The following is a 12,936-nucleotide window of genomic DNA, read 5'->3' as shown; positions in this document are numbered from 1 at the left end:
GATTGGTTGCAAGAGTGTAGCGCTTTCCGGAGGGTGAATCCACTTTTTGGGATTTCCCTGGAAGCACTACAACGAAGCGCTTTTTGCGGATCGGTTTCAGGAGTGTTGCAGATTGTCAGCGACGTTGTGCATAACAGCAAATCAGTAGCGATTTCAATTTGCAACCATTGTGCAATTTTGAACGAGTGCAGAATGGCCCAGAGTTCTGGCTTTGGTACGCATCGCGAAAGGTTCGGGTGCAACGCTGTTCCTTTTCCAAGCCGACCTCTGTCTTCCAACCATGGGTCAAAAGACCCCCCGAGCTCCATACAGCAACCCTGGGATTTCCACTCTGCCTGGCTATGGATTGTTCTATCCTTTACCCCCCCCCCCACCTTCCTACCCTGTGGCTTACATTACTCTCCTCCTCTCCATTGTATCCTCAAACCAGCCCAGTGAGGTAGTTTAGGCTGTGGATGTGTGTAAGTGACCCAAGGTCACTCTCTCTCCAGCCATCATCCAAGATGTGCTGTGACATTTTGGGCTTCAGCCTTCCCTCCAACAGCTTGGCCGGGTACCCCTCCTGCTCCCCTCTTAGCTTCTGAGATCTTCTGAGTGCAAGCTAGCAGGTAAGGCCAGAAGCTCAAAGATGCTTTGCCTTTCCCTCATGGTCTACCATCCATTTACTAACCAGAGTTAATCCTGCTTAGCTTCCAAGATCTGAAGAAATCCAGCGAAGAGCCAGCTTGGTGTCATGGTTAGGAGTGCATACTTCTAATCTAGCAGCCAGGTTTGATTCCCCAAACCTGCCCCACATGCAGCCAACTAGGTGACCTTCGGCTTACCGTGGCAGTTATAAAGCTGTTCTGATGGAGCAGGAATCTCAGGGCTCCTCAGCCTCCCCTCCCCTCCCTCACAGGGTGTTTGTTGTGGGGAGAGGAAAGGGAAGGCGAATGGAAGCTGATTTGAGACTCCTGGTAGAGAAAAGTGGCATCTAAGAACCAACTTGTTCTAAACTGGGCCACTGAGGTCAGAGCCTCTTTACTTGATGGGGTCCTAATTGTTTGCACTTTGTTCTGATCCACATTGTCACCGAGTACATTCCCTGTGGCCAGGCCTCATTAGGAGCGCCATACACCCTGCTTATCCCTTGCCCCTGAAACCCAGAATGATAAGTGAATGGAGGCTGCTGGGTCTCTCTGCTGATCTGATAGTTCTGCAGGAAAAGCAGCCAATCGCACACTCCCAAGGCACTGACTGTCCCTGGCGGACCGGCCCTCCAGCTCAGGCATCACCCTGTTTTATGGGCCAGACTTTGACCCTGCTCAGCTGCTGCTGATCTGCTGAGGGTTCGTTGGTGCTTCAGGTGCTAGAAGAAAATGTGATATTTCTCAAGCCCTTCCTGCTGATCACCATCTTTCTTCCTCAGCAAAGTAAGAGGGACATCTGTGCCCTGAATTAATTGGATGTTTTCTGCACCAGCTACGGTGCTAGGCACACTGAACTGTGGAAGTCCAATTGGGACTTTCTTCTCCATGGATGTGCAAACGGTGGGGTTAGTGGTGGGGAGAATCTAAACGGGTGGGGGGGTTGAGCGGAAGGCTAAGAATGATGGTATTTTAAGCATGTCTCATTAATAACTTGTGGTAGGTGTGATTTCTCCTGTGGCAATGTGACCCACTTTGATGGGATGGGGTTTCATCACGGGATGGACCAGGAATGGTCTTTCTTCAGCTTGTTTCCTGTTAAGATGGCAGTCCTCTGCCTGTAGCCTTGGGAGTCAGCCCCACTCAACACAATGTGAAGGACCTCACCGTGGGGCCCTGGAGAGTCCCAGCCAGCCAGAGTAGACAGTACTGAATTTAATGTTCCAAGGGTCAGATTCAGTATAAGGCAGCCTCCTTTGTCTATGAACAACCCTGGATTGTCCTGGATGAACTTTGGAAAGGAGATATTTCTCTGAACAGAGCGCGCAGTCAGGAGGGCAAGTGAGGCCCGCCTTTATCATTCCAGGCTGGAAACCTGCCACTTGAGTGTTTGACTGTAGAGGAAAGCTCAATGGCAAATGGCCGATTTCTAGTCTCCAGCTGCGTCTGGGAACGGAGTGTTGGGGATGGGGCTGCTAGACTTTGGCCAATGGCCTGACTGGCCTTGAAGCAAACGGGTTGCAAGGCTTCAAGCGGGGAGCCACGTTGGTCTGAAGCAGCAGAACCAAGTCTGATTCTAAGGGCACTTTATAGACTAACAAAGTATTATTCTGGATATAAGCTTTTGTGTGCAGGGACACTTCCTTAGCTACAGTTAAATGGGAATTACCAGTCCATACATATAGAGAGTGGGTGAGCAGTAGATTAGCATACAGAGTGAAGGAAATATATATGTCAGAATTGGAGATTAATGGGCAGATGTATTCTTAATTGTTGAATGCTGAGGATAATTAACTGAGACTGATATGTTTTCAGCTGGGAATTTAACCTAAACTCATTATTACTGCGTGGTCCTGGAATCTATCTTCATTATTTATTTATTTTATTTATAATTGTATTTATATACCACCACACCCAGGATATACCACCACACCTTCCTCATCCCGGACAGGGCCTGCCCTCGGGGCCCTTACTGTTTTATTTCTTCCGCTCTGCTAGGAGCAGTTAAAGATGCCAATTTACTGCTCACCCTATGCCTGAATCATAGAATAATAGAGTTGAAGGGCCCTCATGGGTCATCTAGTCCAACCCCCTGCACTATGCAGGACACTCACATCCCTATCTCTCATCTACTGTAACCTACCATACCCTTAAGCCTTCACAGAATCAGCCTCTCCATCAGATGGCTATCTAGCCTCTGTTTAAAAATTTCCAAAGATGGAGAACCCACCACCTCCCGAGGAAGCCTATTCCACTGAGAAACCGCTCTAACTGTCAGGAATTTCTTCTGGATGTTTAGATGGAATTTCTTTTCAATTAATTTCATCCCATTCATTCTGGTCTGTCCCTCTAGGGCAAGAGAGAATTCTGCTCCATCCTCCATGTGGCCCTCTTTTAAATACTTGAAGATGGTTATCAGATCCCCTCTCAGTCGTCTCCTCTCCAGGCTAAACAGACCAAGCTCCCCCAACCTTTCTTCATACGTCTTGGTCTCCAACTCTCTCACCATGTTTGTTGCCCTCCTCTGGACACGTTCCAGTTTGTCAACATCCCTCTTCAATTGGGGTGCCCAAAACTGAACACAGGACTCCAAGTGAGGCCGAACTAGAGCAGAGTAAAGCGGTACCATCACCTCCCGTGATCTGGACACGATACTCCGTTTGTTGTTGTTATGTGCGAAGTCGTGTCCGACCCATCGCGACCCCATGGACAATGATCCTCCAGGCCTTCCTGTCCTCTACCATTCCCCGGAGTCCATTTAAGTTTGCACCTACTGCTTCAATGACTCCATCCAGCCACCTCATTCTCTGTCGTCCCCTTCTTCTTTTGCCCTCGATCGCTCCCAGCATTAGGCTCTTCTCCAGGGAGTCCTTCCTTCTCATGAGGTGGCCAAAGTATTTGAGTTTCATCTTCAGGATCTGGCCTTCTAAAGAGCAGTCAGGGTTGATCTCCTCTAGGACTGACCGGTTTGTTCGCCTTGCAGTCCAAGGGACTCGCAGGAGTCTTCTCCAGCACCAGAGTTCAAAAGCCTCAATTCTTTGACGTTCGGCCTTCCTTATGGTCCACTTTCGCAGCCATACATTGCAACTGGGAATACCATAGCCTTGACTAAACGCACTTTTGTTGGCAGGGTGAGGGCCGGATGCCATGATCTTTGTTTTCTTGATGTTGAGTTCCAAGACAACTTTTGCACTCTCCTCCTTCACCCGCATCAACAGGCTCTTTAGTTCCTCTTCACTTTCTGCCATTAGAGTGGTATCATCTGCATATCTGAGGTTGTTGATATTTCTCCCTGCAATCTTGATCCCAATTTGTGACTCCTCTAATCCCGCATTTCTCATGATGTGCTCTGCATATAAGTTAAATAGGCAAGGCGACAGTATACAGCCTTGCCGAACTCCTTTCTCAATTTTGAACCAGTCAGTGATTCCATGTTCAGTTCTCATTGTTGCTTCTTGACCTGCATATAAATTTCTCAAGAGACAAATAAGATGCTCTGGTATTCCCATCTCTTTAAGAACTTGCCACAATTTGTTGTGCTCCACACAATCAAAGGCTTTAGCATAGTCAATGAAGCAGAAGTAGACGTTCTTCTGGTACTCCCTAGCTTTCTCCATGATCCAGCGTATGTTGGCAATTTGATCTCTAGTTCCTCTGCCTCTTCGAAATCCTGCCTGTACTTCTGGAAGTTCTCGGTCCACATATTGCTGGAGCCTAGCTTGTAGGATTTTGAGCATAACTTTGCTAGCATGAGAAATTAGTGCAATGGTGCGGTAGTTTGAGCATTCTTTGGCATTGCCCTTCTTTGGGATTGGAATGTAAACTGACCTTTTCCAATCCTGTGGCCATTGTTGAGTTTTCCAAATTTGCTGGCATATTGAGTGTAGCACTTTTACTGCATCGTCCTTTAAGATTTTGAATAGTTCAACTGGAATGCTGTCACCACCACTAGCTTTATTGTTGCTCAGACTTCCTAAGGCCCATTTGACTTCACATTCCAGGATGTCTGGCTCCAGGTCAGTAACTACCCCACTGTGGTCATCAGGGATGTTAAGCTCGCTCTTGTATAGTTGTTCTGTATAATTTTGCCACCTTTGTTTAATCTCTTCTGCTTCTGTGAGGTCCCTACCATTTTGGCCCCTTATCATACCCAACTTTGCATGAAACGTTCTCTTCATATCTCCAATTTTCTTGAAAAGATCTCTGGTCCTCCCCATTCTATTGTTTTCTTCTATTTGTTTGCACTGTTCATTTAAGAAGGCATTCTTATCTCTTCTAGCTTTTCTCTGGAATTCTGCATTCATTTGGGTGTATCTTTCTCTTTCTCCCTTGCCTTTCACTTCCCTTCTCTCCTTAGCTATTTGTAAAGCTTCCTCAGGCAGCCATTTTGATTTCTTGCATTTCTTTTTCTTTGGGATGGTTTTAGTTGCTACCTCTTGTACAATGTTGCGAACCTCAGTCCATAGTTCTTCAGGCACTCTATCTATCAGATCTAATTCCTTAAATCTATTTGTCACCTCTACTGTGTATTCGTCGGGGATATGATTTAGTTCATACCTGAGTGGCCTAGTGCTTTTCCCTACTTTCTTCAATTTAAGCCTAAATTTTGCAACAAGAAGCTCATGATCTGAACCACAGTCAGCTCCTGGTCTTGTTTTTATTGACTGGATAGAACTTTTCCATCTTTGGCTGCAGAGCACATAGTCAATCTGATTTCTGTGTTGACCGTCTGGTGATGTCCATGTGTAGAGTCGTCTCTTGGGTTGTTGGAAAAGAGTGTTTGCTATAACCATTGTATTCTCTTGACAAAATTCTACCAGCCTGTGCCCTGCTTCATTTTGTACTCCAAGGCCAAACTTGCCTGTTATCCTGGTTATCTTTTGGCTTCCTACTTTAGCATTCCAATCCCCCATGATGATAAGCACATCATTTTTTGGCGTTGCTTCTAGAAGGTGTTGTAGGGCTTCATAGAACTGATCAACTTCATCCTCTTCAGCAGCAGTGGTTGGGGCATAGACCTGGATCACTGTGATGTTGAATGGTTTGCCTTGGATTCGAACTGAGATCATTCTGTCATTTTGGGGATTGTATCCCAAGACTGCTTTTCCTACTCTCTTATTGATTATGAAGGCTACTCCATTTCTTCTGCGAGATTCTTGTCCACAGTAGTATACCTGATGGTCATCTGAATTAAATTCACCCATTCCTGTCCATTTTAGTTCACTGATTCCTAAAATGTCGATGTTCAGTCTTGTCATTTCTTGTTTGACCACGTCCAGCTTACCTTGATTCATGGATCTGACGTTCCAGGTTCCTATGGAATAAAAATCTTTACAGCATTGGACTGTCTTTTCGCCACCAGTTACTTCCACAACTGAGCGTCCTTTCGGCTTTGGCCCAGTCGCTTCATTCATTCTGGCGCTACTCGTACTAGCCGTCTGCTCATCCCCAGTAGCATATTGGACACCTTCCGACCTGAGGGGCTCATCTTCCGGCGTCATATCGTTATGCCTATTGGAACTGTCCATAGAGTTTTCATGGCAAAGATACTGGAGTGGTTTGCCATTTCCTTCTCCAGTGGATCACCTTTTGTCTGAGCTCTCAGCTATGACCTGTCTGTCTTGGGTGGCCCTGCACGGTATAGCTCATAGCTTCACTGAACTACGCAAGCTCCCTTGCCACAACAAGGCAGCGATCCTTGAAGGGGGACTATATAAAGCTCTAACTATGTGAAGAATACTCCGTTTGATACAGCCCCAAATCCCATTTGCCTTTTTAGCCACTGAGTCACACTGCTGACTCATGTTCAGTGTATGGTCTACTAAGACTCCTAGATCCTTTTCGCACATGCTACTGCCAAGACAAGTCTCCCCCATCCTATATTGGTGTACTTGGTTTTTCCTACCTAAATGCAGAACTTTACATTTGTCCCTATTGAACTTCATTTTATTCAGTTTAGCCCACTTCTCGAGCCTGGTGGTAATTCCCATTTCATTGTATCTGAAGAGGTATCCCTGCACATGGAAGTTTGCCACCATCCTTTTCAGGTCCCTCCTGATCTTGACACATCCCCTACCTGAGCAAGGATGCACTGTGCCACTGGGCCAATTTTTCTTGGCTTTAAGGTTGCCAGCTCCGGACAGTGAAATTCCAGGAGCTTTTGGGGGTGGAGCCTGTGGAGGGCAGAGTTAGATATGGAGAAAGACCTCAGCGGGGTATAATACCACAGAATACACCTTGCAAATCAATCACTTTCTCCACATGAATTGATCTCTTCTACCTGGAGACCAGTTGTAATTCCAGGAATTCTCCAGTCACCACCTGGAGACTGGCAACCCTACTGTGCCTCCATAGCAGGTCCTGCTGAGCCCTTCATGACAGTCGAAGGATTGGGGTGCTGCCCTGTTGGTCCTTCTGGTTCTTACGACTCACGCTAAGATCGTTGTTTCCTTTTTTTCAAAGATCTCCAGAAGACCTTCCGGGAGGTGAGATGGGATCCTTTCAGTGCACCATAATCCCCATGCATTTCCTCTTGCTTGTTCTGGCAGGAGGCACCACCACCAGAGTCTACTATCTGGGGATACGCGAGGTGGAATGGAATTACGCTCCACTGCAAAAGGACGAAGTCAAGGGACAGAGCATTACAAACAACCTGTAGGTGCCACATCTCTTCAAAAAGAGGAGGTTGCTTGGGATCTGGATGATACATGGACCTCATGTTGGCTGACTAAATGTGTAACTTTTTATATCTCAGGCATTTTTGTGCTGTGATAGATAGCAGAACATTCGTAGTGCCTTGAGAGACCTATGCCACGGGGAATGTGGAAAGTACTTTACTTCCATATGTAATACCGTCACCTGTTAATCCAATTCATGGCATTCTTGCAGTATTCAAAGCACCCTTTGCAGAGATGATCTTGGGGCCCAACAGTCAAGCTGTTTTTAAAGAGCTGCTCTGCAGTGAAGGGGAATGTCCAGTAAAGTCTCCTGAGTCTCCAGGAGGTATAAATGCAAAAAACAAATGAATAAAAATGAAGGAGAGCATATTTTTATAACTTCTTGTCTAGTTCACACAGACATTCAACGTTTTAAACATTCCAGTTAGGTTTTTTGTTTTCTCATCTCTGAAACATTTCTCCTGTGCTTGTTCTTTGAACCCTGGGGTGGTGCCTGAGGGGGTGGAGATTGAGGGAGGGAGCTCAGCGCAGCATGATGCCATCAAGTCCTCCCTCCAGAGCTACCATTTTCTCCAGGGAAATTGATCTCTGCAGTGAAATCTGGGTACCAGTTGTACTCCCAGGAGATCTCCAGGCCATGCCTGGAGGCTGGCAAGCCTACTTTCCTGACACCTGCAAAGTGTTTGTGGGAGATGGGTGGGGCCAGATGGGGCTTTGACCCAGCAAGCCTCCTGGTTGGCCGCTGGAGATTGGATTAGCTGTACAGATTTTAAGAAAATGCTGCTTTGGCGACAACCATTTTGTGGCAGACTCTGACTCCTGCCGCAGCTGGAGTGTTTCATTATCAAGTGTACAGGATTAAACATTGAATTGAGAATACATGAGGATAGAAATCTTGTATTTTACCTCTATTGTCTTTCCTCCCCACAGAGCGGCCTCTAAATTCCTCCAGGCTGCAAAGAACAGAGTCGGCAGCACGTACAGGAAGTCTGTCTATAGGCAGTATTCCGATCCCACCTACACGAGAGAAGTACCACAGCCTGCCTGGCTGGGATTCCTTGGTCCTGTTATCCAGGCTGAAGTGGGTGATACCATCACAGTACACCTGAAAAACTTTGCCTCTCGGCCATTCACCATTCATCCTCATGGTGTCTTTTATGAGAAAAACTCCGAAGGTACACAAAAGTGCTGCATGACAATGTAGAGTAAAGGCAGCTTTGTATCCTGTGGACACTTGAGGGCACTCTTTTCTCTTTGTACTGGAATATGTGCCTTCTCCTAACTAACTAAAAGGATGTAAAAGTAAGCAGAGAGTTCCTTGGTTGCCCTTGTCCCTCTGAGCATGTAATTTGTAACCACTCTTGTGCAGATCCTGCCAGGAAACCTGCCCAAGGGACCCTATTAGACCAAGCCCATCTTGTAGTTTATGGTCATTCTCACTGAACGATGAAATGAATAACTTTTGGAAAGTGAATTTTAACTTGGCTTTTCATGTAATACACAGTCACCCTACAGTATCCATCTTATCTAAAGACTTCCCTTTGGAAATGCGAATTGTCATTCTTTTCTAGTCTGTTGGAGAAAAGGAGTGTTTGCTTCTGGTTAGCAGCTCTGCATCTCCCTATTGTTGGAAGTGGTCCCATCCATAGGTCAGCCCTCATTGTCAGCTGATTCTGCAGTACCTAGGCAGGCACCTGTGAAACTCAGGAAGCTGAGTATCAGGCAGGCCATGATCCATGGTCAGGCCCTATTTTCTGTCCCAGACTCCCAATATATACTGATTCTGCAGAAGTTTTATTTAAGACCCTTCTATCAGCAAAACAGCACCAAGGAAGCTGCTTCTCTACCGTTCAGATAACAAAACTTCCCAACCACATGCTTACATTTTGCAGGGTCTCACTATCCAGACATGTCCTCGCAGGATCTCAAGAAAGATGATGCTGTCCTGCCTGGAGGGAACCACACCTATACTTGGACTGTCCCTGAGGATCATGGCCCAACAGCTGACGATCCAACATGCTTGACTTGGATCTATCATTCTCACATTGACGCGCCAAAAGATATTGCCACTGGCCTAATTGGGCCATTACTTATATGTAAAGAAGGTAAGGCTTCCCTAGGTTTTGTAGCCTACCTAGAAATTAGCTTGGTGGTAGAAAGTATTGTTGAGTCCCAGCCAACCTCTGGCCACCTGTAATGTTTTCAAGGCAAGCAGCGTTTGGAGGTGTTTTGCTTACCTCTGTGTCATGGCTGTGGACTTCCTTGGTGATCTCCCATCTAAGGTTGACCCTGTTTAGCTTCTGAAATCTGATAAAACTGGGCTAACATCTGAAATAATCATTCAAATGATATGATAAGTAACAAAACTTTTCTTCCATGGCCTCAATGCATGTGTAGAAGGAACTTCAGCATTCCTTCCTATGCTGTTTTCCAGAATTGCAGCTGCCCTGGAAATACACACATGCACTAGTGGGCGAATGCACCCCCTTCCTGGACTGTTCCAGGTCAGGAATGTGTGGGGAGAAGGCTGAAGTTCCTTCTTCAAGTGTACCAGTCATGCCAGAAGCTCTGGCACATGCTGCAGCTCCTCCCACACCAATGTTGCTCCCCTCAGTAAGAAAGACAGTGTTGACTTGGGATAGGGCCATTGTTCAGGCTTCTCCCACATCACAGCATCTTCCAAAGGGGTCTACACTGCAGCAGTGCTACGCCTAAAGGTAACAGGTGAATGAGGCCAAGAGAAACATGGCCGCCATAGTAAGATATTCCTGGTCACCAAGAATGGTCCATTAGCTGGTCTCCCCGCAAGCATTCAGAAGTTAATTTTCTCACTTCTGTTTTATAGTCATAATAAAAGTTTGAGTCCACTAGCACCTTTAAGACCAACAAAGTTTTATTCAAGGTATACCTGGAATAAAACTTTGTTGGCCTTAAAGGTGCCTGACTGGACTCTAAACCTGTTCTACTGCTTCATGTTGGTCTCCATTCAGCAGATTCCTGCCTTCGCTCATGCGTGTTCTTTCCTGGCACAGGAACTCTGAAAAGTGTTTCTCAAAGACGCCACAACATGGATCTCAGTTTCTTCCTGATGTTCAGTGTGGTTGATGAGAACCAAAGCTGGCACCTGAGGGAAAATATTGTGACTTTCTGTGGAGAACCAGAATCCATTGATGAGGAAGATGAGGAGTTCAGGGAGAGCAATCGGATGCATGGTAAGTGCCCCCTTGTCCCCCCTCCATCTGATAGCCCAAGGAGAAAGGACTGATATCCATAAATCTGATAAACTCAGTTATGAGAAATGCTCAATTGTAATGCTGTCAAAAATATTTTTTCCTCATTGATTCATCTTATATTCAACCAAAACGGTTTCATATTAACATATCAGCAACATACTGAAGAGTCGATATTCATTATTTCATTTTTAATTAGACTCGAGTGTCCACATCATAATTTCTCTTCTCTGAGTATGTCCAAATAGCCAATCCCCACACAGTATATTCATGAAGACTGTAGCACTGGAATGTGTGAACTGGTTCACAGTTTACCTCAGAGTTGAAGTCAGGTTATAAAATCACTGCCAGTGGCCAGAAAAATTGAGTAAAACATCTAATTGATAGATTTAGGTGGGCAGCCATTTTATTCTGAAGCAGTAGAACAAAGCTTGAGTCCAAGAGCACCTTTAAGACCAACCAAGTTTTATTCAAGGCTTTAATTTTCTTTTAATAATGTCCCCCCCCCTCCCAAGGTTGAACCCACGTGAATGATGATCTTATTAACTTAGCTTGTTATTCCTCTAAGGTCCTTGTGTCCATTAAACATCTTCATTATGCTGTGTACGAATTCTCTAGCTATATCTGTAGATTCATAATTCCCATTTCATTGTATCCGAGAACTGTGTGTGCACAGGAAAGCTCGCACCTTGAATCGAATTTTGTTGGATCTTAAAGCCGCCACTGGACTCAACCCCTTTTAACTTCTTGAATTACTCTTGCATTTGATGGCAGGATGTGAGTGTTGACTATTCCACCGGCAGCAATAGTTATTCTCATTATTGTCTTCATTTTAGCCCATCTTTCTCGCTAAGGTCATTGTCAAAGCCACCAGCACCCACACCCAGCTGCCTTCAGCTTCTGCCTTCAAAGGGTAAAGCGGTGATCCAGAATGTGATCCATGATGGAAAGGGATCTCTTCCATATTGGGAACAGGATAGAATGGAGGAGGCAGTGGATACGGGCCTTCACCTGAACACTTACCCTAGTCCATTTCAAAATCTATCACTTCTCCTCTCCCAAGCTCAAGAGCAGCTAGCAACAGTTACAAATATAGCAAAACTCATGTCTATAAAATCAACACCCTTCTACTATTGAATGAATGCCATCTTGACCTTTGATTCTACAGCTATTAATGGTTACGTGTTTGGTAACCTGCCCGTGATGACCATGTGCTCTGGGGATCGTGTCTCTTGGCACCTCTTTGGGATGGGCAATGAGATGGACGTCCACACTGCCTTCTTCCATGGACAGACCCTGACTGTCCGAGGCCACAGAACCGATGTGGTCAGCCTCTTCCCAGCCACTTTTGTCACAGCTGAAATGACCCCTCATAACATTGGGAAATGGCTGCTGGACTGCCAGGTTCACAAGCACCTGCAAGGTAAGGAGGCATGGCACCTGGGCCTCGGGGGTCGTGATTGTCCACTGCAGCCACCTTGGACAAGGACTTCACATGTTACTTTCCCAGGAAATGATGGACAACACCATAACCACCTTTGAAGGAGCGTTGAAAGAATGTTCAGCTTCAATTCACATTTTGAAAAAAGTCCAGAGTTTGACTTTCTAGTATTTTAAAATTTTACTTTTGAAATTTGGTATTTTTAAAAATGCCACCTCCTCTGTGACCCCCCCAAAAAACAACAACAAAAAACAAAATGGGATACACAGTGTGTGACAGTTATACAAAAGAACAAACTCCACCATGTAAAGACAACACAACAAGAATCAGTATGATATGAAGTGGATGCTTTAGGATGCTTAGGGATCTAAGGGATCTTGGATGCTTTAGGATGCTTAGGGCTGATCCTGCGTTGAGCAGGGGGTTGGACTAGATGGCCTGCATGGCCCCTTCCAACTCTATGATTCTATGATTCTAACTAAGCTTTTATGCAATGCTTTGAAAGCACAAGCAATTCATAGAAATACCGCACAGATATTAAGAAGCTGTAGGAAGGCCACAGGAAATCCCAAATCCAAATGAGGAACCGGTAAGTCCTGCATCCCTCTCATGGATGCTTCCTCAGTGGACCCCAACAAAAACTTTACCGCACAAGTGCCTGGAGGCCTCTAGAAGTTAATAAAAAGGTAAAGGTAAAGATATCCCCTGTGCAAGCACCGAGTCGTGTCTGACCCTTGGGGTGACGCCCTCCAGCGTTTTCTTGGCAGACTCAATACAGGGTGGTTTGGCAGTGTAGAAGTTAAAAGTCACAGCTAATGGATTTCTTCATAGTTTAATTGCAGAGGGACTACTCCTAGAACTATAAAAGGCTGTAAGGAAAGTACAGCCCTGGGTGGATGCTTGGGGTCCACTGAGGATTCACCATTTCCTTATTTGGATCTGGAATTTCCTTTGGCATTCCT

The 12,936-nt window shown here is 45.6% G+C and overlaps 1 protein-coding gene across 6 annotated transcripts in view; it reads left to right on the top strand.

The window, feature by feature from the left end:
• The window catches only part of HEPH (hephaestin), a 71,134-nt gene that overhangs the window by 1,187 nt on the left and 57,011 nt on the right, over positions 1-12,936 (top strand). For 5 of the 6 annotated variants that reach the window (XR_013226238.1, XM_077308224.1, XM_077308220.1 and 2 more), the window contains exons 1-6: positions 1,287-1,412; positions 7,089-7,280; positions 8,234-8,478; positions 9,196-9,408; positions 10,336-10,515; positions 11,702-11,956. Coding sequence is in view for 5 of the 6 variants with exons in the window: in XM_077308224.1 (XP_077164339.1) it covers positions 7,117-7,280; positions 8,234-8,478; positions 9,196-9,408; positions 10,336-10,515; positions 11,702-11,956 (1,057 nt within the window). In the remaining variant the exon portion in view is untranslated. Of the gene's footprint in view, positions 1-1,286; positions 1,413-7,088; positions 7,281-8,233; positions 8,479-9,195; positions 9,409-10,335; positions 10,516-11,701; positions 11,957-12,936 lie in introns of those variants that run through there. The other variant, XM_077308221.1, reaches the window with a different exon arrangement.

This window comes from Paroedura picta, chromosome 13 (assembly GCF_049243985.1).
Source record: "Paroedura picta isolate Pp20150507F chromosome 13, Ppicta_v3.0, whole genome shotgun sequence".
In the NCBI taxonomy this organism is placed as follows: Eukaryota; Metazoa; Chordata; class Lepidosauria; order Squamata; family Gekkonidae; genus Paroedura; species Paroedura picta.
This window is presented reverse-complemented; position numbering and strand designations above follow the sequence as displayed.